The sequence below is a fragment of the Bos grunniens genome, chromosome 9 (assembly GCF_055505025.1).
Source record: "Bos grunniens cultivar Pamir isolate PY7600 chromosome 9, Bosgru_T2T1.0, whole genome shotgun sequence".
In the NCBI taxonomy this organism is placed as follows: Eukaryota; Metazoa; Chordata; class Mammalia; order Artiodactyla; family Bovidae; genus Bos; species Bos grunniens.
In genome coordinates this window covers 42,192,376-42,218,239 of record NC_141173.1, presented here as the reverse complement: position 1 = coordinate 42,218,239, position 25,864 = coordinate 42,192,376, and the positions used below count along the sequence as shown (strand labels likewise).

The 25,864-nt window shown below is 41.6% G+C and overlaps 1 protein-coding gene and 1 long non-coding RNA gene across 11 annotated transcripts in view; one reads left to right on the top strand and one right to left on the bottom strand.

Moving 5' to 3' along the window:
- Positions 1-25,864, top strand: part of ARMC2 (armadillo repeat containing 2) — a 120,006-nt gene that overhangs the window by 23,976 nt on the left and 70,166 nt on the right. For 8 of the 10 annotated variants that reach the window (XR_015132922.1, XR_015132923.1, XM_086317389.1 and 5 more), the window contains 3 exons: positions 12,163-12,239; positions 15,929-16,027; positions 21,480-21,655. Coding sequence is in view for 6 of the 10 variants with exons in the window: in XM_086317389.1 (XP_086173515.1) it covers positions 12,163-12,239; positions 15,929-16,027; positions 21,480-21,655 (352 nt within the window). In the remaining 4 variants the exon portion in view is untranslated. The remainder of the gene's footprint in view (positions 1-12,162; positions 12,240-15,928; positions 16,028-21,479; positions 21,656-25,864) is intronic. The other 2 variants (XM_086317395.1, XM_086317396.1) reach the window with 1 other exon arrangement.
- On the bottom strand, positions 988-8,632 carry LOC147365864 (uncharacterized). Its single transcript, XR_015132949.1, has 2 exons — positions 8,497-8,632; positions 988-1,141 (listed from the first exon to the last, which is right to left on the bottom strand). It is a non-coding gene; the product is annotated as an uncharacterized LOC147365864 (long non-coding RNA).

The following is a 25,864-nucleotide window of genomic DNA, read 5'->3' as shown; positions in this document are numbered from 1 at the left end:
CGTTGCACACGCAGACTTTATATTAGGCAACCTAGTAGTCCTCGTAATGTCGCTTTGCATTCAGAACATTTTTTTAAATTAAAGGAAAAATGAAATGTCTCCTTAAGTGGAAGAGAAGGACTTCAAATTGGGACTTTGGGAGTTGAGCACAAAACATCAAACTGGCCATTGCAACAAATCTTTTCCAGTTGGTGAATAAGAATAGGCTGCGAACCTCAGAGCTTAAACATAAAAGGCAGCAGGAGAACTTGTGTTTCTTTCAGCGCTGAACTGAAACGGAAACATTTATCTTGCTGCACCCATCCTTACAGTAATTAAAGTTGACTAGGAAAAAACAGACAAGAGCTGTTTTTTTTTTCTTCTTTTGCAAGCCTTCAAATGTTGTGGAATAATCTAGGAGGGTTCAGTATTTATTCCTCAGTCTGGGACAGCAAAGGCATTTTCAGTTACATATTTTTATCTCACACACAGCAGAGGAGAAATCAGTTAGGGACTGGTGGCACTTCTTCCTGACGGTCCAGAATTAGGAGGTGCTGGGCGGCAGCACTGGTTGCTTTCTTTTCGCTTTGTTAGGATGTCTTTTGCATCGTTCAGTGAATTGTGTCTGCCCTGGATTTGTCATACACCCTGGCAGGTTTAATTTCCAGTAACATTTTGGCTTTATGAATCTTTACCCCCTTTAATCATTGGATGGGATTTTTGTTGAGGTGGTGCCAGAAAAAAAATTTTTTTTATACAGTAGGATTAAAACAAACCAGAAAATGGAAATTCTTAGCAGTTCTTTCATTAATTGCATTCATGAATCAATCTGGAACACTTGAGATGGTTGTTTCTGGTAAACATTTAAGCAAATAATTCCAAGAAATGATCATTGCTGTGTAGTGGAGTATTCCCAGTCTTGATGCTAAAGCCCTACCCTCAATTAACATGTTTTCATGTTTAGACCAGAAAGTGGGAAATGAAGACTCCTGTCAGTGAGCTGAGCTGGCTGGAGAAGGGAGAAAAGGGATTGCGTAACTAGAGCTGACAGGGGGTTGAGGGCTGAGAAGGAGAGGGCGGAGGAAGGGAGGTCAGGCTCTGCACAGGGTCTTTGCTGCTGATCTGGCGTGGGAGCCGCCACCTTCATGCCTGTGCTTCATGCCTAGCGAGAGAAAGGAGTAGTTTAATTTGGTGAAACCATGTTGATTTTAGGGAAACCCTTAATTTCGAACAAACTCAGACCTGGGGTGGACTGGAGTTTAACTTTATGTTGGTCGTGATGGAAAAAGCACTTGCTAGACAAGGCATCGTTGCAGACAAGGTTGGGGGTGGGGAAGTGGGCACTGTTTAACTTTCCAGACGAGAAAAGCACTCTCCAGCCCTCACTGAACTGTCATCTTCAAACCATGTGCCAATCAGCAACAGCCTGTGTGTCCATGCGAGGATTCCAAGTTTGGCAGGCCTGCAATCAGCAACACCCCATCTTCTCTTGCTTTATGTTGCTATATGTTTTGAAAATAGCTTTCTTCAAAATACATATGTGTGTGTGTATCTCCATCATCTATCCAGTGGTTCTATCTGATGAACCCTTTTATACATCTGCTTTTAAAAACCTTCTAAGAGTTTCTGTGTAAATATTGTTCAATTTCTTGTGGTTTGGAAATGTGATTTTTAGGAGGAAAGTCCAAGAGCAGTTACTTGGGGGGGGGTTCAGAACTCTTTGGGGGTCAGAATCTGTGGGTTCAGAATCAGTTCTCTCTCAGCCACTTGATTCAGCTGTATGTTCTTTTTTTAAAAAGTTTTTTTTTTTTTTAATTTATTTACTTGGCTGTGCCAAGTTGTCACTGCAGCACGCCAGTTCTTTAGTTGCGGATGGGAACTCTTAGTTGAGGCACATGGGATCTAGTTCCCTGACGAGGGATTGAACCCGGCCCCCCTGCATTGGGAGGTCAGAGTCTTAGCCACTGCACCATCAGGGAAGTCCTCAGCTCTGTGTTCTTGGACAAGCCTCTGAACACTTCCAAGGGCTCAGTTTTCTAATCTATAAGCTGTGCTCCTTTCACCCCTGTGTCCTCCTAGCACTCACCAAAAGCTGTGAAATGAGAGTAGTCGGTTCAGAGGTGGGCATGTGATCTACACCAGGCCAATTGAATCCTTCCCTGGGACTTCTGCCAAAGCCTTTGGGGAAAGCGCTCTTCCTCAAGGTTCCCAGGCTGTAAAGAATGACATAGTCTTGGAGCCAACAGTGGCTATTTCATTGCCTGTAGAGGGTGACTGACAGGAAGTGACATATAAACAAGCAGCGCCAAGGAATGGAGACAGTGACTAAGTTCAAGGATGACATATAAGCCCCTAAATCCAGCTGTGCGTGAGGCCACCACATCCACAATATGTTCTTTTCTCTCTCTCTCTCTCTCGCCCTTCTTTCCTTTCTTCTTTCTTTCCTTCCTTCCTCTTTCTTTTCTTTCTTCCTTCCTTTATTTACTTTGACAGGAACAGCTTATGGTACTTTAGTTTTTTGTCATTTGGAATATGGCAACCAAGAGTCTTGTTAACCTGTTAGACTCTGTGAAATAGAGACAAAGACAAGGACAAAGCAAGAAACAAAGCGAGCCTCTCCGTTAAGGGAGATGTATCCAGCAGTCTTTAACTAGAGAAAAGAGAGGTAAGGATGTGAGCAAGCCACAGGAGAAATGGGAAAGCCACAGTCAAGGCCTCATTCAGGAGCCAGAGTGTGGGGAACCCCCTGTCCAGTGGTTAGGGCTTTATGCTTTCACTGCTCAGAGTCCTGTTTCAGTCCCTGGTCAGAGAACTAGGATCCCACAAGCCGTGCGGTGTGGCCAAAGTGCAAAGAGCTGAAGTGTGAAGCAGGACAGGGGAAATGGAGCTGAGAGTGACACGCTCTCCTCATTTTGTGTGATCCAGCCAGTTGTGTGTGTGTGTTTATGGGGGAGGGAGTTTGATAGATTAGAACCTAAGGAACCCAGCCTGTGAAGAGGCTTTTCTGTGAGTCACGAAACCTGCTACATACTGTACACGTGCTTCAGGTTGAGAAAAAGGACAGACTTTTCAGATAGATATTCAGGGAAAAGTTGAAGCTACAGAGCACCCCAGTTCTCGCCCTCCATGGACTGTTTTCATTCTTCAACAAATCCATGGCTCTGTTTCAAGATAAATAACGCTAGGACAAGAGTGAACATGGAACCCGAGCATAACTTTGTAATGAACATAACAAAAGACAGATGAAGGAAATGGGTCGCAAAAGGAACTGCCCTCTGAGAATAAGGAGTTTTACAAAAGGGAAAAGAGCTCTCCGTTGGCTTGTAAGAATGCAAATTAGAGATTTTAAGTCCTTGATCTCATGAAGAGAGAGAGTACACTCACAGTTCTTAAAAAAGAAATGAAAGAAAAATGTATAAACATGGAGATAAAAGCCATATCAGAAGTAAAAGCAGCTGAAAATGCAGTCAGATGTGGTGGTTAAGCTAGAGGAAATCAAACATAGAGGAGTGAATGAGAAAATAGGAAAATGATTAGAGAGACTGAGATAGAAATGAGAGGCATGGCACTTGTATTCCTGAAGGGGAGAGTTCTCTTCCCTTCCCCCATCTTACTTTGACTAAGTGCCAGGCACTCTTCCAAGTGATTTACATATATTAACTCATTTGATATTCACAACAACCCACTGAGAATGGAAAAGATGGGAACAAGAAAAATATTGACATAATAGAAGATGACGTTCTGAAATAGAGATTCAAATCCGAAACTCAAAAGGACACGTCATGTCCCAACAAAATTTGACATGGAATAATCCACACGAAGACATTTCTAACAGTGTTCAGCACTAGTACCGTGCCCAGTACGTAGAACACACCCCATTAGAAATTGCTGATTGAGTGCGTAAATGCAAGAAGGCGGCCTATGGTGATCAGGCTGAACACGCAAGTCCCATAGAAGGAGAAAAAGGCTGGCTGCCTCTGGCTTTATTAGAGTTTCTCTCAGTGCTGGAAGACAGTGGAGTAAGGCCTATGGAGTCCTGAGTTCCAACCACGTTGTCCTTCAGTTAAAAGGCAACAGACCTTTTCATTGTGAATGGATTGGGGGACTACAGTATTCACGCACTCTGTAGAGAACTCTTTGACAACAAAATGATGAGTCAAACTTCAGAACTGAGAAACGAGGGAGCTATCATAAAATTATCCATGGTGAGTATTGACTTTGTTTTCATATTGAATTAAAACTAAACAACTCTGAAAATGATGGTTACGGAACAGAAACCTTGACGATTGTAATATTAGCATAAATAACCAAAACTGGTTCCTGGGAGAAAGTGTGAGTGAATAGATGTGTCAGTAGCTGCAGTCTGAAATTGAAATATGTAGCTGAAAGAGTGATTTCAGCATCCTAATGCTTTTTATTCTTTCTTTTCTTAACTTTAGAGAGATCTTTTAGAAACTAATATCTCTTGTGAAGACCCATTCATCTGAAGCTCTACAATTCCTTCAGTTTCTGTTTCTCTGTCATATTGAAGTAAAATTTATACTTTATACTTTTAATTACATTGACACATATAGTATTTGTGTGTCAAATCCCATTTATATGTATCTTTTACCTGCCCTCATTCTTTTTGTCTTTTCACCTGAATATATGCAAAATATATCTGGAATGGTGTTTGCCACATATTAACTATTTATTTCTGGGTGGTGGGGTCCTAGATGATTTTCTAAATCTTGTTTGTACTTCTTATATTGCCTGGCCTTAAAAATAATAAATATATCATTTTTTCCAAACATAATGAAGTCATTATTCTTTTAAGAAATTAAGTAAATGTGACTGAGAAACTGTTAGCTTTGGGAAAGACAGACGTGACCAGAATGATTTTGTGGAGTCCCACCTTCTTTGACAGGATCTATTTGACAAGGATTTCATGATGAGCAAAGCCCTGGACTAGTGGGGTTGGGAGATACACAAATAATCCCCATCCGTGAGGCCCTTCCTGACATGTCAGGCTCTGATGCTCAAGCGCAGTTCTTGGAGCAGCAGCATCTGCATCACCTGGGAGCTTGTTAGAAGTGCAGGGTCTCAGACCTGCTGAATTAGAATCTGCATTTTATAAGGTATCCAAGTGATTCTAATACACACAAAAGTTTCAGAAGCACTGTTCAATGATTAACACTAGAGGAGTGAAAGAACTGGAAAAAAGGGCCTTGGGAGTTTAGAGGTGCGAGAACCTATCTCTGACTTGGAGATCAGGGAAGGTTTCCTGGCGTCTGTGGGGTTTGGGATGCCCCTTGAGGATGATTTTCAAAAGCGGGGTGGGAAGGCTCTGTGTTCTTTGCTACAGGAGCAGCATAAGCCACGGGGGGATTTGACTTGGTGGTGGGTTCAGAGAAAGGCAGATGGCCTGTTGTAGTGGACACATGGGTCCTGATGCTGTAGACTAGTACATGGAGCGCTGAGAGGTTTTCAGGGGAGTGATGCTGGCAGCTGCATGAAGGACAGTTGGAGAGGGAAGAGGAGTTGTAGCCGTTCCAGTGGGAAGATGATAATGTGTGAGCTGGAGCAGCCCACTGGGACATGGGAATGGAGAGCAGATCGTCAAAACCATGTGGAATCATTTCCTCAGAAACACTGTGGAACAGGGTAAATGCCAGCAACTCTCCACTGTGCTGATGTACTCGTTGCTGCCATAGTGAGAAGCTACAGGGCTCTTCATGTGAAACCCCTTGAAACTGGAGCTGTAAAAGGTGAAGGGGAGCATGGAACTGTGGACTTTCACTCTTAAGTAAGGGAATTTAAGCCTAAGTTAAGCTAATGTGATTAGCTACAAAGCAGTGTCAAATCAACTTTCTATATACAGAACTTGAATAATAACCACTTGGGTTTCCCTGAAGGCTCTGGTAAAGAATCCACCTGCAATGCAGGAGACGCAGGCTTGCCTCTGGGTTGGGAAGATCCCCTGGAGAAGGAGATGACAACCCACTCCAGTACTCTTGCCTGGAGAATCCCATGGACAGAGGAGCCTGGCGGGCTATAGTTCACGGGGTCACAAAGAGTTGGATGCATCTGAGCAACTGAACAACCATAACCAGTTAGTGATTATTGAAAAAGGTGCAAGAGTATATATATGCATAGTCTCTGAAAATGTATATTTTAAATCTTGGACCACCAACTCAAAGCTATTCTCTCAAAATTTTGATCTTCTGACCATTCCTCTAAAATCATATTCTTTAATTTCACTGTTTCTGTGTAACCATTTATGTAGAATTCAATTTTAGTGTTAGTTATTAAGATAGAGTGCTAGTGTCTGGGAACTGTGTGTCTGGGGCTTCAGGCTATGAAGACATGATAAAGAGACCAACACCTTTTGGTGGTGGCATTCTTGAACTGCAGTCAAAAAATCAAAGAGACTGCAGAGCAGGGGCCAGCAAACTAAGGCCCATGGGCCAAATCCAGCCTACTTGTTTTTGTAAATAAAGTTTTATTGGAACACAGCCACGCCCATTCATTTATCTACTGTCTCTGGCAGCTTTCACACTACAGCCCCAGAACTGAGTATTTGTGACAGAGACTGTGTGACTGCAGAGCCTAAGATGTTTACTGCCTGACTTGAATCTATACAGCTTGAGTCTAGTTCTAAAAATGAAAAGTCGTCTTCTTAGGGCAAGGAAAATGTTAGCTCAAAATTTGCTAAATTTTCTTTTTATCATGTGTATCTGTTAAAATTTTCTTCTCCATTTTCACATGTAATTATTTCCCAAATGGAAAAATCTCCCCTAATTCCAAATCCTCCCACTTATCTACTTCTTAATATCTTTTTTAGTTATTACTCCAAAGAAGGAATCAACAAGCTATAGCCCTAGAGCCAGATCTGGCCAACCACCGATTTTGTTTATGTATTTTTTACAGCCCTTGAGCCGAAAAAATTTTTCCCTACATTTAAAAATCATTACATTTTAAATGGTCACAGGAGTATCTATATAATAGCCTCTTTTTTGCCACCTGACCCACAAAGTATAAAATACATACTGTCTGGCTCTTTAAGAAAAAGTTTGTTGACCTCTGCCTAAAGAACCTTGGTCGTAGTGATGGGAAGAATTGTCTGAATTATAGCAAGATGTGAATTTTAGAAGACCTTCAAAGAAATATACTTTTCTTTCTTTGGAATATAAATGATCCAGAAGTAGACGCTGCCAATATGACGGTCGTGTGGATGGGCAGTCGTAACCCAGGCCGGATGTGGTGTTACGTTGTCTACAGAGCTTGGTTCTGGTGGTTCAGAATGAAAGGTGGGTCTTGTTAATGACTGGGAAGAGAGAACCTTGTTTTTGCTCTGAAACATGGGCTGCAGAGGAGGGTCCTGGGAATGCCTTTCCCACTCTGCTTTCCTCAGGACTCCAACCTGATTACAGGCGAAAGCAGAGGAAGGGCAGAGCTGAGAGAACTGCAGAAAGAGAGAGCCAAAGCCCTGATCACACCACACCTGAAACCTGAAGCCTACCCCTGGCACTCACCTTTTGGGTTACATGAGCCAATTAATTCCATGTACTATTTAAGTCAGAAGTAGGTTTCTGTTATTTGTAGACAAAGATATCCCAGTGAAATGGTCTTATTCTGGCTTTAAGAAGGATTTCACAAAAGAGCTTTAAGGAATATTTTCTGGAATTGTTTTATTCTTGGTACATCGGAAGATATTCCAAAAAATCTAATTATGGTCTTTAACAGCATGAAACAGAAAGCTGAGAAGAAGAACAATTATACTGGATGACTGAATCAAGATCTAGAAACATCTAATAGGCAGGAACTCTTTGCCAAGTATAACTGTGAAACTTAATGAGGAGTCCAGTGTAGATGGGGAAATCTGCCTTTAGCTGCATATGGAAGACAAGACAAGACGTGATGTCACCACCAAAACTGTTCATGCGATTTTAGGCTGCATCATTTAGAACCTCTTCTCTTTGCTCCTCAGGCCACACCTTTAGCTCAACACTGGGTTGCAGACTTTAAAAGGAATCCAGACAAACTGACACTCAGAGTAACTGAACAGGCTGGTAAAGTGATTTGAAACCATATCATATGAGGAGCAGATGAAAGGACTGGAGTCTGTTAATGACATCACTGATACAGCCATGATAACAGTAAAAGCTTACTGAGTACTTGTTGTGTGCCAGAGCTGTGCTAAGCGATTCCACATCACATCGTTTAATCCTCACAACGATCTTACTTTGAGGGGCACTGTCATTTACCACCCCCTCATACGGTGGCTCCGACGGTAAAGAATCTGCCTGCAATGCAGGAGACCTGGGTTCAATCCCTGAGTTAGGAAGACCCCCCCTGGGGAAGAAAATGGCAACCCACTCCAGTATTCTTGCCTGGAGAATTCCATGGATAGAGGAACCTGACGGGCTATAGTCCATGGGGTCACAAAGAGTTGGACATGACTGAGAGACTAACGCTTTGACTTTTCACTTTCACATATATCAGATAGGGAAACCAAAACTTCGGTTAAAAACTTACCTGAAGAAGTCGCAGAACCATAGGATTAATGCCATAGGAGATGAACTGAAGTGGTGACCATGACATATTCTGAGTATCTGAAGGATTGTCAAGAGGAAGAAGGATGAAGATTTGTTTCATTAGAAGAACCAGGATCAGTGGGTAGAAGTTAGAGTGAGACGGTTCTTCTTTGAGTACAAGGCCATCTAGTCTTCTCTTTAGCAGAGGGGGAATTTTCCTGGATGCCTCCCTCTCTGCTTCATGCGCTCTGTGAGACACAGGCTGTACTGTGCCACAGAAACCCTATTAGAGCCACCCTCGCCAGACTGGAAAGTTGTTCCTCCAGCCTCATCTTCTTGGACTTGTTAATCATGCTCACTTTCTCAACATGCTGGACTGCATGAGAGCATATGTTGTCTCTCTCTCTTTCCTTTGGACCCCTTCTCCCCTTTCTGTTCTTTACCCCTGACTGTCTGAGACAAGGCCATGTCCTGAGATTCTGGTCTTGGGGCCACTGTTCTGATGCTTCTCATCCTGGTGTATTGCTTGGACCTTTAACGGAGCTCCTTTCCCGATTTTCACGTCTCCTTTGCCAATGATCCACTTATCATCAGAAACTCAACCTGGCAAAACACAAACTTGCTTTACTCCTCAAACTGTGCTGCTCTTTCACCTCCCCACTTCTGTTACAGTGGCCCTGCTGTCCTGTTCCTCCGTGTCTGCCTTCTCGTCTTTCTTCAGCCTGGAATCAACCACCAAATCCTACTGACTTTTCACTTATAGAGTCTCTTGAATTTGTTCCTCCTTCTCCAGTCCCACCATCACCCTTAAAGAATTAGTGCTTGTTACCTCCCTCCAAGTCTCCTAAATACCACCGTCATCACATAACTTCAGATCTCATCATTTCCTTATTTAAGAACCTAGGGCAGATCCTTATTGACCATCAAATTGGGTCTTTATTCAACCCAGGGTTTCAAGCGGCTGTTCCCAATACCTCCCAGCAGAAACTTATTCCTAAATTACTGGCCCTATACAGTCACTGCCCCCACACGCCCTACCCACTAGGCTTCTCCCACTCCTCCTCACCTTCGCTCATGCTGTTCCCCTCCTGAGAGCAGTGTTGTCGTGTGTTGGTTTGACTTTTGTTCCTTTAAGTCCCACCCGGTGGTCCATGTCTCCCTCTCAGTAATCACTCCATCCTCAGCACTTTTCTTGTCCTTATAACCTGCTGAATTTCTCGTTCTAGTATCTGGTTAGAGACTCCATCAGAGTTTTCCATTTAAATAAAAGCTTCTTTGGTTCCTTGAAGCAGGTTTTGATTGTCTTCTGGGCAACACCTTACATGTTCTTTATCACAGTAACACCCACCACTGGATTGCTCAGACAAGTGTTTGTTGACTCAGAACAAAAGAGCAAAAGAATACTGACAATTTATTAAGTTCTTCAAACACAGCAGTCAGTGTGCTAAGTAGAAACATAGCCCTCATTTTAGGAAAAGGAAACCAAGGCAAGAGGTTCAGTGACTTACACAGGCCACGTGGCAGACAAGGGTTGGACCCCTTTGATCCCAGGTAGTTTGGATCCAGAGCCTGCACCCCCTCAAGCACTGTACCGTGAAGATCACACAGAGGATTAGTGGATGCCAAGGCCAGCCCTGTGCTCTACCTGCAGTGCAGGAGACCCAGGTTCGATCCCTGGGTTGGGAAGATCTCCTGGAGGAAGGAATGGCTACTCATGCCAGTATTCTTGCCCGGAGAATCCCATGGATAGAGGAGCCTGGTGGGCTACAGTCCATAGGGTTGCAAAGAGTCAGACAGGACTGAGTGACCAACAATTTCACGTTCAACCCTGAGCTCTTCTTGAGAACCAGTAGGATCCAACACTGTCAAGGTTTGATGGTTGATAAGAAGGACCCTTCTTAAACATCCCCCCCAAGTGGGGACACACAAATGTGGTATTTAGGGGGGCAGCCTTGTCATGGCCATGTCCTCAGGGAGGAGGGATCAGGGACTTGGAAGGCCGTTAGGTGCAAACTATCCTGCTTGATTTCAGTAGCTGTTAGGACAACGATGAAAAGAAAGGCTTGCCTCTATGGTCCTCAGATTTTCTTATCATTTCTAGGAGTGCTGAGTCTGGGAATGTATTTGGCCTTACACCCTGCCAAACTTTTGGTATTTTGCCTTTTCATAGGATTGATTTCCTTTATTTCTGTCTTCATCGAGATCTCCATTTGGATCTCTACTCTTGAGTGTTGACAAAAAGGATTCCATCCCCATTTCTTTCTCTGACCAGGACTTCTTGCTGCCAGATCTGTTGTTTTGTTGCTGTGTATAAAATAAAGCAATTGTTTTGGAGTATTAAATAGTCAGACTCTTTGGGAAGAGTAACTTGATCTTTTCTCTATTGCACGATAAGAGGAAATGTTAAATCTAGTGTTTTTTAAAAAAGGAAATGTTTACGGAAAAAATGATATTGGGAGAAACTAATCCTTGGGCAGCAGTCAAGGCCGAGGGCCAAGACACAGCACTGAACATTCACTGGGAATCTTACTCCGGCGGAAGCAGGAGCAGTGGACAGACAGACATACGGATGCTTTTGGCTGACCATGGCCACGTGTGTGTGCATTCTTCATGATTTTTGTGGCAAATATTATATTTGATGATAAAAATGAAATTTTGTCATAAAACTTGCACTATCAATCTCTTGGTGTTTTGTGTTTTTTTACCTTGGAATTTTGTACAGATATTTAAAAGTAACTAGTTTAAGCATCAGCTCTAGCTAAAGAGAAGTTATGTCCTTCCTAGACCATTTCCACATTATATATAACCTTCCAAACGAAACCTAAGCATATAATTCTGCTGTTGGCCAGCCACCAAATTTTCATCTGAAGCACAAAATACTTGTCATCTGGGGACTGCCTGAATTTACTTTCTATTTTTTAACATTTCAAATATTTCTTTAAAATTTTTTTCATAGAATATTAATTTTCAAATAGAGATTGGAGACATGGCAATTTGGTGGAAAGAGCAGTGAATTGGACATTATGAAACCTGGGTTCCAGATCTGACCCCCCTGTGTGATTCCTGGACACATCTGATCTAACTGGGAACAGTTTTCTTGCCTGCAGCACATGTGCACCAGAGTGTGAGAGAAAGAGGTCTCCTGACCAGAGTGTGAGAGACCAGAGTGTAAGAGAAAGAGGTCTCCTGAACGCTCGGCTTTTGTTATTCAAGCACAGCAGAGTTCTTTCTTATTGTAACAGTGACCTCTTGTGGTATAGATCCTTCATCAGTTTTTTTGGTTTGCAAAGTAAACTTAGGATTTATTTTGTTGTTGTTTCTAAGTAACTGTATTTCGTATTGTAAGGCAAATCTGACTTGTCTTTAATTTTTATTTTTTTAATTTTATTTTATTTTTAAACTTTACATAATTGTATTAGTTTTGCCAAATATCAAAATGAATCCACCACAGGTATACATGTGTTCCCCATCCTGACTTGTCTTTAAAAGGTAAATCTCAGCTGAAAATCAGAGGTTGATTAAAATGAGGTAGTAAGAGCACCAAACTCCATTTCATAAGCAAGTCTCTGTGGTTTCTTCAGAAATTGTATTTAGCCTACTCTTGACACAGAAAGAGAACCGCTTTGGCTTTTGTGCTGAGTGCTGTGTGTATTCATCTTCCTCACAGAGACCAGGGGAAGAGGCGTCCGAGGGCCTCCTCAAGCTCCTGCAGCCCAGACCAGAGCAGGCTGGACATCAGAGCAGGTGAGGCTCCTGCGTTCGTAGAGGTCCCCAGCATCTTGTCCTCAGCATCTCCATCTGTAGAATAATCTTTTGTTTTAAAGATGTCTGATGTTGCCTCACTCTGAAATTTCCAGGAACTTTATCCAGCTTGGTCTCACATCAGCATTTATTTTTATAAATTTTTATTATTTTCACAACAGTCTTAGCACTTTACCCTTACTCGACTCCAGTGCCTCAAGCATCTATAGGTTGTAGTCTACACATAAATGATTTTATACTTCCTCACAGACGACTGCACGGAAATTATTTTGTAGAAGCATTTGGAAGGTTGCAAAACGTGACATTTACACAGTTCTTAAGTTGATTGAAAAGGAGTCAAAATCATGGCTTACTTAAATGACACTGTATTAGCTACATCAAACCAGCCCTTTGAGGCTTTAAACTGTTTGAGGAAATACGTAACAATATAAATCACAGGCTAGAAATGCTACAGAATATATTCATGCAGTGGGATATAGCACTTAGAAAAATGACCTGGAGTACATTTATAATACTGAATGAAATGAATATAAACATAACATCACATGAAAAAATTAAGCTGCAAAAACAAAGGCATGTGTTGTTATGGATACAGATCTATGTGCTAAATGTGATAAAAATAACCATTCAGTTTAGCGTGGTGGTAACCCTTGGGGAGGGGGATGGTTGGGGGAGGCACACAGAGGGCATTAACAATATCTGTAATGTTTATTTCTTTGAAATGAAGAGAAGGAAAATACAGTTAATATTTGACCAGACTATTTGTGGACACACAGGTGTTCATTACCTTCTTCGTATAATTTTTTGGTGCACATGAACTTTTATGAAACCAAGCTAATAATTCAAAAAATATTTTCTTATCTTCCAAACTAATTTCTTATCAATAAAATGACTTTTGTGACCAGCAGGAATTTCTGTAGTAGTCAAGAAAATCTTAGACTGATTTCCCAGTCAGCATTGTTGCTAAGCATCTTACATGTGCATGCTAAAAACAGCAGCCAATAAACATTGTGTTAAGTTTTTGTGTCCCGAACTCAAAGCTGTGGTGAAGAACTATAACCACTGAGACAGCAAAATCTTCAAAAAAACATGCTGAAATTTCTGCTTGACTTACCCAATTTCCTGTTGAATCATAATTTTTATATTTAGCAAACTGTGAACCTAGATGAAAGTGCTCTCTAGAATGTTAGGTTGTTGCCCAAGACTGAGACAAATTGTATTTATTTATCATCTGGTGATCTTAAAAAGTGATCACATGACTCCAGGCTTCCGTTTCTAGGGTAGGAGCTGGGTTAGTGTATAAAATGAGATTTCTTGAGAGCGCAGAGTTGGAGGAGGTGCGTGAGGGGAAAGGCCATGGCTGGACACCCCAGCTCACAGGGGGGTTCCTGGGAGAGGGTTGAAAGCAAACTCTTACGCCACAGTGTCTGGCTAACTTCTGTTCTGAGAAGAAACAAGTCTTGGAAGCGCTCGGAAGGGCCTGTGAGGGCCTTTCCTTTCCAAAGGTTAAACAAACTGCTCTGTAATTTCTGGCTCACCCCTGTAATTCAGCTCTTCCTGGGGTGAACACGTTATCAATTTTGTTTGTCCTGACAAACGGTTTGATAATTGTGGTTTCTCACAGAGTGGTTCTGCTTAAGAGAGCATACTGCATAGAAGGTAAAAAACAAACAAACCTGATTTCAACTGAAATCAGTGAAATTTGGACTCACTGAAGTCTGTATTTCTAAGAAGTTTAAGTTTGTCATGGATAATTGTCTATTATATTATTTGTCTGGCTTCTTATCTCTGGGCTTTCCCCTTGCCTTGATGTATGTTGATTTTATTTCTCATACTTTGGACTTTGAGTGTGTCCGACACCTGGGAATATGAGCAACTATGTTGTTTATACAGCTTGAATAGTCGTGTTTACTTTTAGGATCCATATCCGTGATTTATCAGTGTCAGAGAAGATTTGTAAGAGTAATGAGCCAGAAGATGGAGGTGGTGGTCTGCAATCCTTTTCCTGCAGGTCCTGAACCTCGGGAGCTCTGAGAGCTGAGATACTGTATAAACTCATTTAGTGACAGTGCCTGACCTGCGCTGGTGGGAGTCCAGTGCTCGTTTTTGTTTCTTTAGTGTGTTATAGTCATATGTTCTGCTGCAGGGTGCTGCCTCAGAAGACTGTGCTGGCAGTAATATGTAAAGCAGGGTAAGCACCACGTGTGCCTATGCGAAGTCGCTTCAGTCATGTCTGGCTCTTTGAGATCCATGGGCTGTAGCCCTCCAGGCTCCTCTGTCCATGGGATTCTCCAGGCAAGAATACTGGAGGGGGTTGCCAGGCCCTCCTCCAAGATGCGAACCCGCATCTCTTACGTCTCCTACGTTGGCAGGCAGGTTCTTTACCACTAGTGTCACCTGGAAAGCCTGAGGGCCTGAGGGCGAGGCCTTCAGAGGAGGAAGGCTGTGGATTTTGTCTCTAGCACTGCTTCTGAGTGTCTGGCCCGGCAGCACCCCCGCCACTCCTGGCTAGACAGTCTTTGTTTTAGATCTTGCCTGTGTGCAGTGTAATCGTGATTTGCATTTTCTAATGCGATTTACGTTTCTCCCCGAAGTTATCTTTTAGTTTGCCAGTTTGCTTCAGGGCAGAATAGCCCCCGAAGAGGTCAAGTGCAATGCTGTGAAGCTCTGTGACCTTGGCCAGGTTACTTAATAACCCTGAGCCCCCCTCTCTTCATCTGGAAAATAGTGACAATGTGGGGACCTCCTGAGAGTGTTGTGACAAAAATGCAGACCTGCTGGATCTAAAGTACACCATCTGTGGGAGTTCTGACTCGCCCACAGCTGCCTCCTCAGGCTGCCTCTCTCTCGGTGCTCTGGTGATAACACACAGCCTGATACACTTCAGACAGGGATGACCTCTTTATTGGTTTTTTTTAACCAGGGAAGTGAAACCATGCTGACTGAGTGCTTCTAGATGCTAGGCACTGGGCTCAGAGCTTTGCTTACATCGTGTCTTTGAATTCTCATAACCCTGAAGGCAAATATTTTAATCTCTGTTTTGCTGATGAGGCTCAGAAAGGATAAGAAACCAGACCCTGTCACCCAGTGCGTCAGTAACGGAGTTGGGATTTGAACTGAGGTCTGTCAGCACCCAGAGCTCAGGCTTCCTGTTGCCCCACACAAAACCACTGGTGTGAGAAGCACTGGCCCCACAATAATGTGAACATTTTATTTTCTGTAGGAGAGAAAGTCCCTGCAGGCCTCCCTCTCAGAAAATTTTCCATTAAAACATTTTCAAAATCCTTGTTCTTTACATATCTACAGTTTTCTATTTATTTTATGTTATAGCGGGATATGTTTAAAAAGAAAAAACAAACAAGCAGAAACAAGCCAGAACTCCAGAGTGCCTCGCTGACAATAATATCAACATTTACAAAGCTGAAGGCTTTATGCAGTGTCCCAATCAGAGTTTAAAGTTATGATTTCTTTACATGATCTTTACTGAATTTAATTTGATTTGATTAGAAGACATGTAATTCTCATTAGAATTAGTTGGGTTGGGGGGGCAAAGTGTAATGTAATTCCAGAGTTTATTAATTTTAGGGATGGATAACGAAGTCTCCTTGGCAGTGCTCTAGTTGTAACTCCTTTTTCACGGCTCTTTCTCTTGTTCTGTTTTTCTGTTGCAGGCTCAAAAGCTGACTTGCAAGAAAAGAATACAGAAATAGAAGTAGATGAAGTATTTTGGAATACAAGGATAGTACCCATTTTGCATGACTTAGAAAAAGGTAAAAAAAAAAAAGTAGCTTTAGATCGAAAATATCTGCAGTTATTTGTATGTTCCCCATTGCCCTAATATTTTCAGTACACTTTGTCATTTCTGTGAACTTGTTCAGAAACAAGTGAAATCATCTATTTACCCAGTAATGTATGTATTCAATATTACATGTAAACCTAATTTTAGAATTATACTTTAAATACCACAAGAGAACCTACTTCTTAAAGTCCCTTTAGAATATAAATTACCACTACTTCTGCCCAAGAAAATGCCAGTTTGAACTCTCTGGTGTGGTAGTTCATGAATAACAGTGCAAAATTAAAATAGATTTCAATCCTCTGAAACATTGGCTAAGTCTCACAGAATGACATCCTTGGCAGGTATGCCCATGGTTTTCTAGATCCAGGTGTATACAGTTGGCCCTCCAAAGCTTCAGGCTGCACATCCACGGAATCAATCAGCTGTAAGTGGAACTTTATTCTGTGTTGGTTTGAATTCGCAGATGTAGAACCCGTGGATATGGAGGGCCGACTATACAATACCATTTTATACACAGGACTTGTGCATCCACGGATTTTGGTATACTCAGGGGTCCTAGAGCCAATACCCTGTGGCTCCTGAGGAAGGGCTGTATATCCAGTTTTCCAAAGGCTGAACATGGTTGTCGGGGATGCCACTCAGAGAGAGAAGTGGGCTTGGATGTGCCCCGCCCTTGAACTCTGGAACGCCCCAGCAGTGAAGGCCTACAACCCATGGGCCTCTGCCAGGGTGACCTTGTGGACAGCTTGGCAGGGAAACGCCCCTGCTCCTGCTTTCTACCCCTTTGCCACTCTTCAGGGATTCCACTTCTGAAGTTGAAATGGGCTCTTCTGGAGCTGTAGTCCTGGCCCACAGCACACATGAGGCCATCACTAGCAACTGTGAAACCAGTGCCCCTTGGATGAGCAAACCAGCATGGTAGCCACAGGAAGAAACCCTAGAAGAAGCAGGGTAAATGAGTCCTGGCCACCAGCCCACCAGGAAAGCTGTGCAAAAGACCTACTTCCTTGAAGGTTCGAACAGCCTCGCCCATCCTGGGCTCTCTGGGGGTGCTTGGTGGTAAAGAAGAAAGCACAGCAGGGCAGGTGACGAGCAGCACAGAGGCCTGTCTTGGAGAAGGATTTTAAGAGGGTTCTGAGGGCTCTGTCACAACAGAGAAAATTGAGGAGTTTGGGATTCGAAATGTAGATGAATCTCCCTTCTCAGGGGATGATTAAATGCTGAAGAATGGTATCTCTTCCATAGACAAATTGAAAAACAGCAAACGGTGGCAGTTTTCCACAGGGTATGGTTCTAGGACCCCTGAGTATACCAAAATCCGTGGATACGCAAGTCCTGTGTATAAAATGGTATTGTATAGCTGGCCCTCCATACCCGCGGGTTCTACACCTGCAAATTCAAACCAACACAGGTTACTTGACCCTTTGAGATTCCTTTTTATTTCTCTCTCCTTTTTTTCCTGCCTTTTTTTATGACATAATTTCAGACTTACAGAAAAGTTGCAAGAATAGTGCAAAGAAATCCTGTATACTCTTCCCCCAGATTCCAAAAATACTAACATTTTACCACATTTGCTTTATAATTCTTTCTCCCCCTTCCTCCCTCTCTCTCTCTTGCTCTCTTTTTCTCTATACACCCCCTACTCAACACACACACATTTTTTCCCCTTTTTCGAACCATTTGAGAATAAGTTGCCATTATGACACCCCATATTCCTAAGTACCCTGGCATGTAGTTTTAGAAGTAAGGGCATTCTATTACATATCTGGAAATCACCATACAACACTATACAAACCCAATTTAGATTTTGCCAGTTATCCTAATAATTTTGTTCATAGGGAAGGAAAATCCTGAATACAGTTACTTGTCACATCCCTTTCGTGATCTTGATGTCCTTGGGCACAGGCCAGTTATTGCATAGACTGCCCCCACACATTGAGTTTGTCTGGTACTCTCTCACCATTTGATGGTGGTTAGGCACTTGGGCAGGCGTGCAGCCTGAGTGGTTCTGTGTCCTTCCTGGGTATATGATTATCAGGAGGCACGGGATGCTGAGTTGGTCCGTTACTGGTGATGTGGACTTTGATCACTTGGGGAAGGTGGTGTCTGCATGGTTTTTCAATGTAAAGTTACTATTTTTCCCTTTGTAGTTAATAGGTCTCTTATGGGGAAAAGTTACTGCAGAGTCTACCTTGCTTTCTGCTACTCATCAAACTTTCACCCACTAGCTTTAGTCCCTCGAGGATCTTGATTGATTTTAGGTTCAGGCTGTCTTTTTGAAGCTACCTGGCAGATATAACAAACCAACCAGTAGAAAGAGGTATTTTGATTGGTAGTTTAGAATTTGACCCTGGTGCCTTCCTTTTTAATTTCTTTTAAGCTAAAACAGCTACTCTTGAGTAGAACCCAGCAGGCTGAAGAGTGTGTGGAGGGAAGTATTAGAAAAATACCTTGATGTCTACAGAGTAGCCTGCAGCCTGGACTTGGGTTTGTGAAGAAACTGCCAGTAACAGAAGAATGAAACAACAAAACAAAAGTATTTTTCTTACAATAGAACTCAGTTTTTTTCCTTTTATTTAAAGTTAGTCTCAGTCATTTCCCATCAATTCATTTTATTTAAGTGCTTAACTGAAAGGCATGGAAGGTTACTTAACTATTGAGGTTTAAAATTTTTTCTTAGATGTTATTGTTGAAAAGAGCTAAAAATGGCCTGAGTCATTTCCTTCTGCAGGCGCACACTTCCTCTATGTGGGCTTTCAAGAGCACATTATGGTATTTATTTAAGATTGGTTTCCTACTTTTAAATTTTGTGACGAAATCTATCAGAGATAATATTTTTCAGCTGGATGTCTTATACCCTGGGTCCTTGCATTTCCCCTCATGTACTATTTTGTGTGCAGCTTTTCTTCCATGTATGACTTTCGGTTTACCAGTTTCAAAAATTGGCTACCAGTTTCAAAAATTGTTTTCCTCGGAATTCTGATTATAAAATGAAGCACTCCCCTGCTTCCTGATGAAAGTCTACTTTTTATTATCTTCTTTGCTAATACTTGGGGCTTCCCTGATAGCTCCGTTGGTAAAGAATCCGGCTGCAATGCTGGAGACCCTGGTACGATTTGTGGGTCGGGAAGATCTCCTGGAGAAGGGATAGGCTATCCACTCCAGTATTCTTGGGCTTCTTGTGGTTCAGCTTGTAAAGAATCTGCCTGCAATGTGGGAGACCTGGGTTGGATCCCTGGGTTGGGAAGATCCCCTGCAGAAGAGAAAGATTACCCACTCTGGTATTCTGGCCTGGAGAATTCCATGGCCTTACTGTATAGTCCATGGGGTCGCAGAGTCAGGCATGACCGAGCAACTTTCATTTAACTTAAGTTGCTAATACTCACCTCCAAATAATGGTGGACATGCTGACATTTTGAGGTTTTGTTTCACTTGCTCCTTCTTTTCTAAGATAATGAGCATTATTCTCATAAGAAGATATTGATCATTGTTTTCATCAATAGGCATATTATTAATAGAAAGTGAATCTGCATTAAACTTTGTTACAGGCTGTCAGTACAGTATTCTCCCTGTACTGTGTACTGTCGGTACAAAGATGTCTAAGACACGGTTCCTACTCAGCGTACCTCTTTGAGGACACTGGGCATGTAACACAGATGCATTTGTTGTTGTTGTTCCGTTGTTAAGTCATATCTGACTCTTGGTGACCCCATGAACTATATAGCACAACAGGCTTCCCTATCCTTCACTATCTCCCAGAGTTTGCTCAGATTTGTGTCCATTGAATTGGTGATGCTATCTAACCATCTCATCCTCTGCTGCCCTCTTATCCTTTTGCCTTCAATCTTTCCCAGCATCAGGATCTTTTCCAATGAGTCAGCTCTTTGAATCAGGTGGCCAAAGTATTGGAATTTCAGCTTCAGCATCAGTCCAATGGATATTCAGGGTTGATTTCCTTTAGGATTGACTCATGTGATCTTGTAGTCTAAGGGACTCTCAAGAGTCTTCTCCAGCACCACAATTCAAAAGCATCAATTCTTTGGTGTTCAGCCTCCTTTAGGGTCCAACTCTCACATCCATACATGACTACTGGAAAAACCAAACTTTGACTGTATGGACCTTTGTCAACAAAGTGATATCTCTCCTTTTTAATATGCTGTCTAAGTTTGTCATAGCTTTTCTTCCAAGGAGCAAGCATCTTTTAATTTCATGGCTATGATCACCATCTGCAGTGATTTGGGAGCCCAAGAAAATAAACTCTGTCACTTTTCCCTCATCTATTTTACATGAAGTGATGGGACCAGATGCCATGATCTTAATTTTTTGAATGTTGAGTTTTCAGCCAGCTTTTTCACTCTCCTCTTTCACCTTCACCAAGATGCTCTTTAGTTCTTCTTCGCTTTCTGCCATTAGAGTGGTATCATCTGAATATCTGAGGTTGTTGATATTTCTCCCAGCAATCTTGATTCCAGCTTGTGATTCATCCAGCCTGGCATTTCACATGATTACTCTGCATGTAGATTAAATAAGCAGGGTGATAAATACAGCCTTGATGTACTCCTTTCCCAATTTTGAACCTGTCAGTTGTTCCATGTCCAGTTCTAACTGTTGCTTCTTGACCCACCTACAGGTTTCTCAGGAGACAGGTAAGGTGGTCTGATATTCCCATCTCTTTAATAATTTTCCACACAGTCAAAGGCTTTAGTGTAGTCAATGAAGCAGAAGTAGAATTCCCTTGCTTTCTCTGTGATCCAACAAATGCTGGCAATTTGATCTCTGGTTCTTCTGTCTTTTCTAACCCCATCTTGTACATCTGGAAGTTCTCGGTTCACATACTGCTGAAGCCTAGCTGGAAGGATTTTGAGCATTACCTTACTAGCATGCAAAATGAACAGCATACATATATGTGTGAAAAATAATAGTATTTGTTGAATGTGGCATTGTATACCTTTTCTGGAGGAGCCAGAACATAAACAGGGCCTTGAAGGACCAAAATCAGTAGGGATGAAGGTAAGGAGAACATTCTGGGTCCTTGGAACTGTGTGACAGAGGGGTGAAGGTGGAGATGCAAAGCAGAAGCTTCCAGGGCCCTGAGCAGAGCCCTGGTGGGTGGCGGGCAGGAGGAATAAAGGAGAGCCAGTGAAATCGGGAGTTCCCCTCCTCAGTACACTCTCTGAAAGACTGTGTGTTCTAGATAAGCTAACTGATTAGTAAAGAAGTCAACATGGTAGGAAATGGAGCAACAAAATAGAAAAAAAAAAATCAGACAGATGGAAATGAAAAGGGGAAGAAAACAACATAGTTCAGGAATTTGAAGATGTTCAGGGAGGTAATTATGGGGTTTTGCGTACAGTCTGTGTTTGACACACTCAAAAACTTGACCTCAGTGAGTAAGTTCTGCTTTACTCTCTTTGCCCCAACAGAAGAAAACATTGAAATGGTCTGTGCCACTTGCACACAACTTCATCATGCTTTAGAGGAAGGAAACATGCTTGGAAATAAATTTAAGAGAAGAAGTGTTCTCCTGAAGACCCTATATAAACTAGTTGATGTTGGCTCGGACTTGCTGAGCCTTAAACTTGCAAAAATTATTCTAGCAGTAAGTCTTTCTTTTCTCTGGTCTCATAGACTGTAGCACATACAAGTTCTGTTAAATGCTTTGTTTGTAAAACATTACAAAGATTAGAAATGCAAGGTGTTCATTTAGAATCTTGAAAACAGAATCGAGGTGGTGAACTGACACCCCAGAATCTGACCAGAAAGTACCAAAGAAATAAGACTGAGTACAGAGAAAATGTTCAAACAAATAAATGTTCACACGTGGATTGTGGCAAGGTTTTTTTTTTTTCTTAAAAATAGGCAAACGCATTCAAAACAGAAACTCAAGTAACTTGACTGGAGATCAGTATCAGAGAGTGCAGACTGTGGTTTCTGCCCTATGGTTTCTGTTGGGCGCTTGGTGCTTCTGTCACATGGTTTAATAAATAACTTCAGATAACTTGGGCTGTGGACATAGTGCCCAGGTGCTTTATGAGGCCGCGTGAAACAGAGAACCAGCTGCTTTGTGGTCACGGAAAGGTGGCCATAGAAAGCTTCTGTGAGGTGTTAGAGAAAAGGCCAGACACCAAATAAAACTCTATAGAAACTCTGTCTCAAACAAAATGATATCATTGTTTGAGTGCAGCCCTTTGTGGTCACAGCCATAAACAGTTGGAACCAAAAGATAAGACACAATTATTATAGAATGTTCTAAGAGAGCCGCTGAAACGAATGAAGCTTTGTTTACCTGGTTTCAGAAAAATAAAAGCTATTATGTTAAAACCCATAATTCATATAATTTAAAATCTTAGAGTACACGGTGAAGGTGAGCATTGGTACTTAGTGATGGTTTAGTGAGGGTGCCCACTGTTCCTTATTTCGAAGTCTTTCATAAAGTCTTTACATATTCTCTGCAGTTTTGGAGGGGGTACATTCTTATTTAGCTGCCACCCTAAACTGTTCACCCTCTTTGTAAAAACGGTGATATTATATGTGATGCAGAAAGCAGCATTTCTTTGAAATAGAGATTTTAGTAGTAGTTTAATCCCCTCTCATTGGTGATAATTGATCAGTCAGCTTTAGTGAGAAAGAAAAGGCACAGGGAGGATGTACAGCCAGAAGTTATAAGTAGAGATGAAAAGGTGACTGCATGCCTGCTCAGTTTCTTCTCTGGCCCTGGATTTGGGGCCCCTCCTGGCCTGGGAGAGCCCCAGTGTGAGACTGGAAGGCTCTCTTGGTATAGCTGACCTGGGCAGGACCCAAGTGGCCAGCTGCCCAGGGACTGCCTTGGTCTCTTATCAGGATCTGAGACATTGTGCTCTGTAGCAAGCCAAAAATAAATAGAGAAAGAAAGAAGGAAAATGTCATGAATTTGTTAATACTCTGCAGAGAAAATATCATCTTGGTTATTAAAGGTGCCATTCAAATTAATTATATACATGGCACAATTTAACTACTTTAGGGCAAAAGAATAAGTTATCTGCCAGGCAGTGAACAGATTCTGAATGAAACATGTTTCGATAAAGCCCTTTCTATGACACTGACCGCCTTGCTGAATCAGGGGCAAGACTCCTCCAGGCTACAGTCCAGAGTGCAGAGGCGGGTAGGCCGTCCCTTCTGCTTGACTGTGGAACCGCAAGGTCAGGAACAACCTTCAAGGCCAACAAGTCCAACTTCCCATCTGCCACCAGAATCTTCTATAATGCTGCGGGCAAGGCATTGCTTCCCTTAGACCTCGGTGATGGGGTTCTATGTAAATTAAAAGACATTATAAAAAGCTGTTGGAAGAAAAAAATTGACAAAAAAGCTGAAGATACATAGTACTAAAATTTTGTAATAGCCTCTTCTTTCTGCTAATATTGACTTTATGTACCAGTTGACTATTATCATTCAAACATTTAAAGTTATTTGTAGTTTTAAAAAGTCCAGTGAGTATACTGTTAGTTCAGGTTTCTTGCATTTTTGGTTAGGTGGGGCTTTGCCAGACAGCCACTTTCATTTTAACTTTTGTATCAGAAGAACTTACAAAAATGTATCTGCCTATTTTATGACATTTTAAAAAAATAGTACAGACATATATGCAATGTGTAAATGCAACTATATTCGGAAAAGGAAGACAATCTAGCACCGTATACAAAGGGGAAAACAGAAAAGTCAGCGGTGATTATGTATAGTGGCAGTGTTATGAGTGATTTCTAAACTTCCCTTTAATTTTCCAAATTTGCTTTAAATCAAGTAAACTACTATGTTTAACATAAAAGTAAACTTCCCCACTGCAGGAACCCACTTGGCACCAGGGATTCTTGACACTGGGAATAAAATGAATAAAATAACCCCTGCCCTCCAGGCCGACCATGTAGCAGCAGAGACAGAGAGTAAACACTTGGAGTGCCAACGGGGCTGATGGGCACTGTGAGAAGAAAATAGAGCAGAGTAGAGGGAATGGCCCGCTTTGGGAGGAAGTACTGTTTTACACAGAGCAGTCTGCATTCCTCACATACAATGTTTTACTGTCTTTTTGTGTCTCAAAGTCATAATTTTACAGTTACCAAAGAGAAGGTATAGTAATTTGCTTTGAATGTAAACTAACCTTCAGCAGGCCTGGAAATGGTGGTTTGTTGGGATTTTCTTTTAATGAAAACTCTGACACTAGGTGTTTTTGTTTATTTGTCCTCTGCCGCTTTTTACTAAAAATGTAAGACTTGGGAGTGAGGTTAGTTGTATTCATTCATTTATTCAACAAATTTGATTGAATACATAGCACAGGGTACCTTCCCCACACAGAAAGAGTAATAAACCATGGTTTTGACCTCAAAGGCTCATAATGTAATGGGAGATTGCCAGCAGATTAAAGTATATTCCCAGATATAAAGGGCAATATATTTCCCTTGATACAGATTTTTTTTTCTCTCTAGTCACTTTTTTTTTTCTGGGTTTTTAAACAACAATTTAAAAATAATAATAAAAAAATTTTTTTTAAGTTTCCATTTCCTCTTTTCATCCTGAGAACAGAGGAAATTTCCATTCTGCCCATGTGACAGTTTATGAGGCTTCCACAACAGAGCTTCTCAGACTTGAATGTGCACTCAATCCCCTGGCTAAGTTGTAAAAGGCACATTCTGGTTCAGTAGGGCTTCTGGGACCTGAGACCATGCATTTCTAATACATACTCAGCTGATACTGAGATGAGATGACATGACCCGTCTGAGGAGCAGACTCCGTGGTTGCAAAATGGAACAAGTAAACCTAATCTGCAGGGTTAGCTATGAGGTGTCATGAAAAGGGCCAGAGCAGGGGGGCAGACAGATAACGGATAATGCTTCATGGACAGTACTCACCTCTCCCTTCCTCTCCAGCTCAGGGCCAACCATACTCACCTTGGTATTTCCTACAGGGAACAGCTGGAGAAGGAAATGGCAACCCACTCCAATATTGTTTTCTGGAGAATCCCATGAAAGAGGAGCCTGGTGGGCTATAGTCCATGGGGTCGCAGAGTCGGACACGACTTAGTGACTGAACAACACCAGGGAACAGCACAGTGCCTGGTAGACAACAAGAGCTCCTTAATATTTGTGAATCAAACACAGAATGACAAATTCCATTATCTTTGTCTTTTTTACTAAGTGAAGACTCATTAGTAAACAATATTGAAGATAATTTTAAGGATACTTTTTAATGATAAATTAATGAACCATATGTCATCTTTTTCACACAGATATGTTTGTTCAGATGACCTCATTCCTACAAACATATTTTACATTCTTGCAATGAAGGCACACAGTATTTCCATCTTACAGTAGATTGTAGATGTCTTTTTATGCATAGTGTTCAATTATACTTTTGTGACTGCTTAACATGAATTGTATTGATGTTCCAGTTTATTAAACTGTTCCCAAATAGTGGACATTTAGGATTTTTAATTTTAATTTTTACTACTTTACATAAGTATGCAGCTCATTTCGACCATTTGACTCAGTCCTCCTAGACTATTTTTTTAAAGAGTGTACTTCCTTATTGCTTTATTTACTTGAATATTTTTCTGTGATTTAGAAGGTAATTTTAACCTTTGAATGTTACTTGCAATTATCTCAAAGCATTTCAGAAATAGGCTTAAATAATAAGTACATATGTATTATCTAATCAAAAGTATTACTTCTTCATTTTATTTTATACAAATGATAAGTAGAATTGTACTTTTCCCCTTTCTTTTCTCTCCTTCACCTCTACGATGTGTTCTTTTCTAGGTTAGTTTAATCTGAAATTTTAGTAT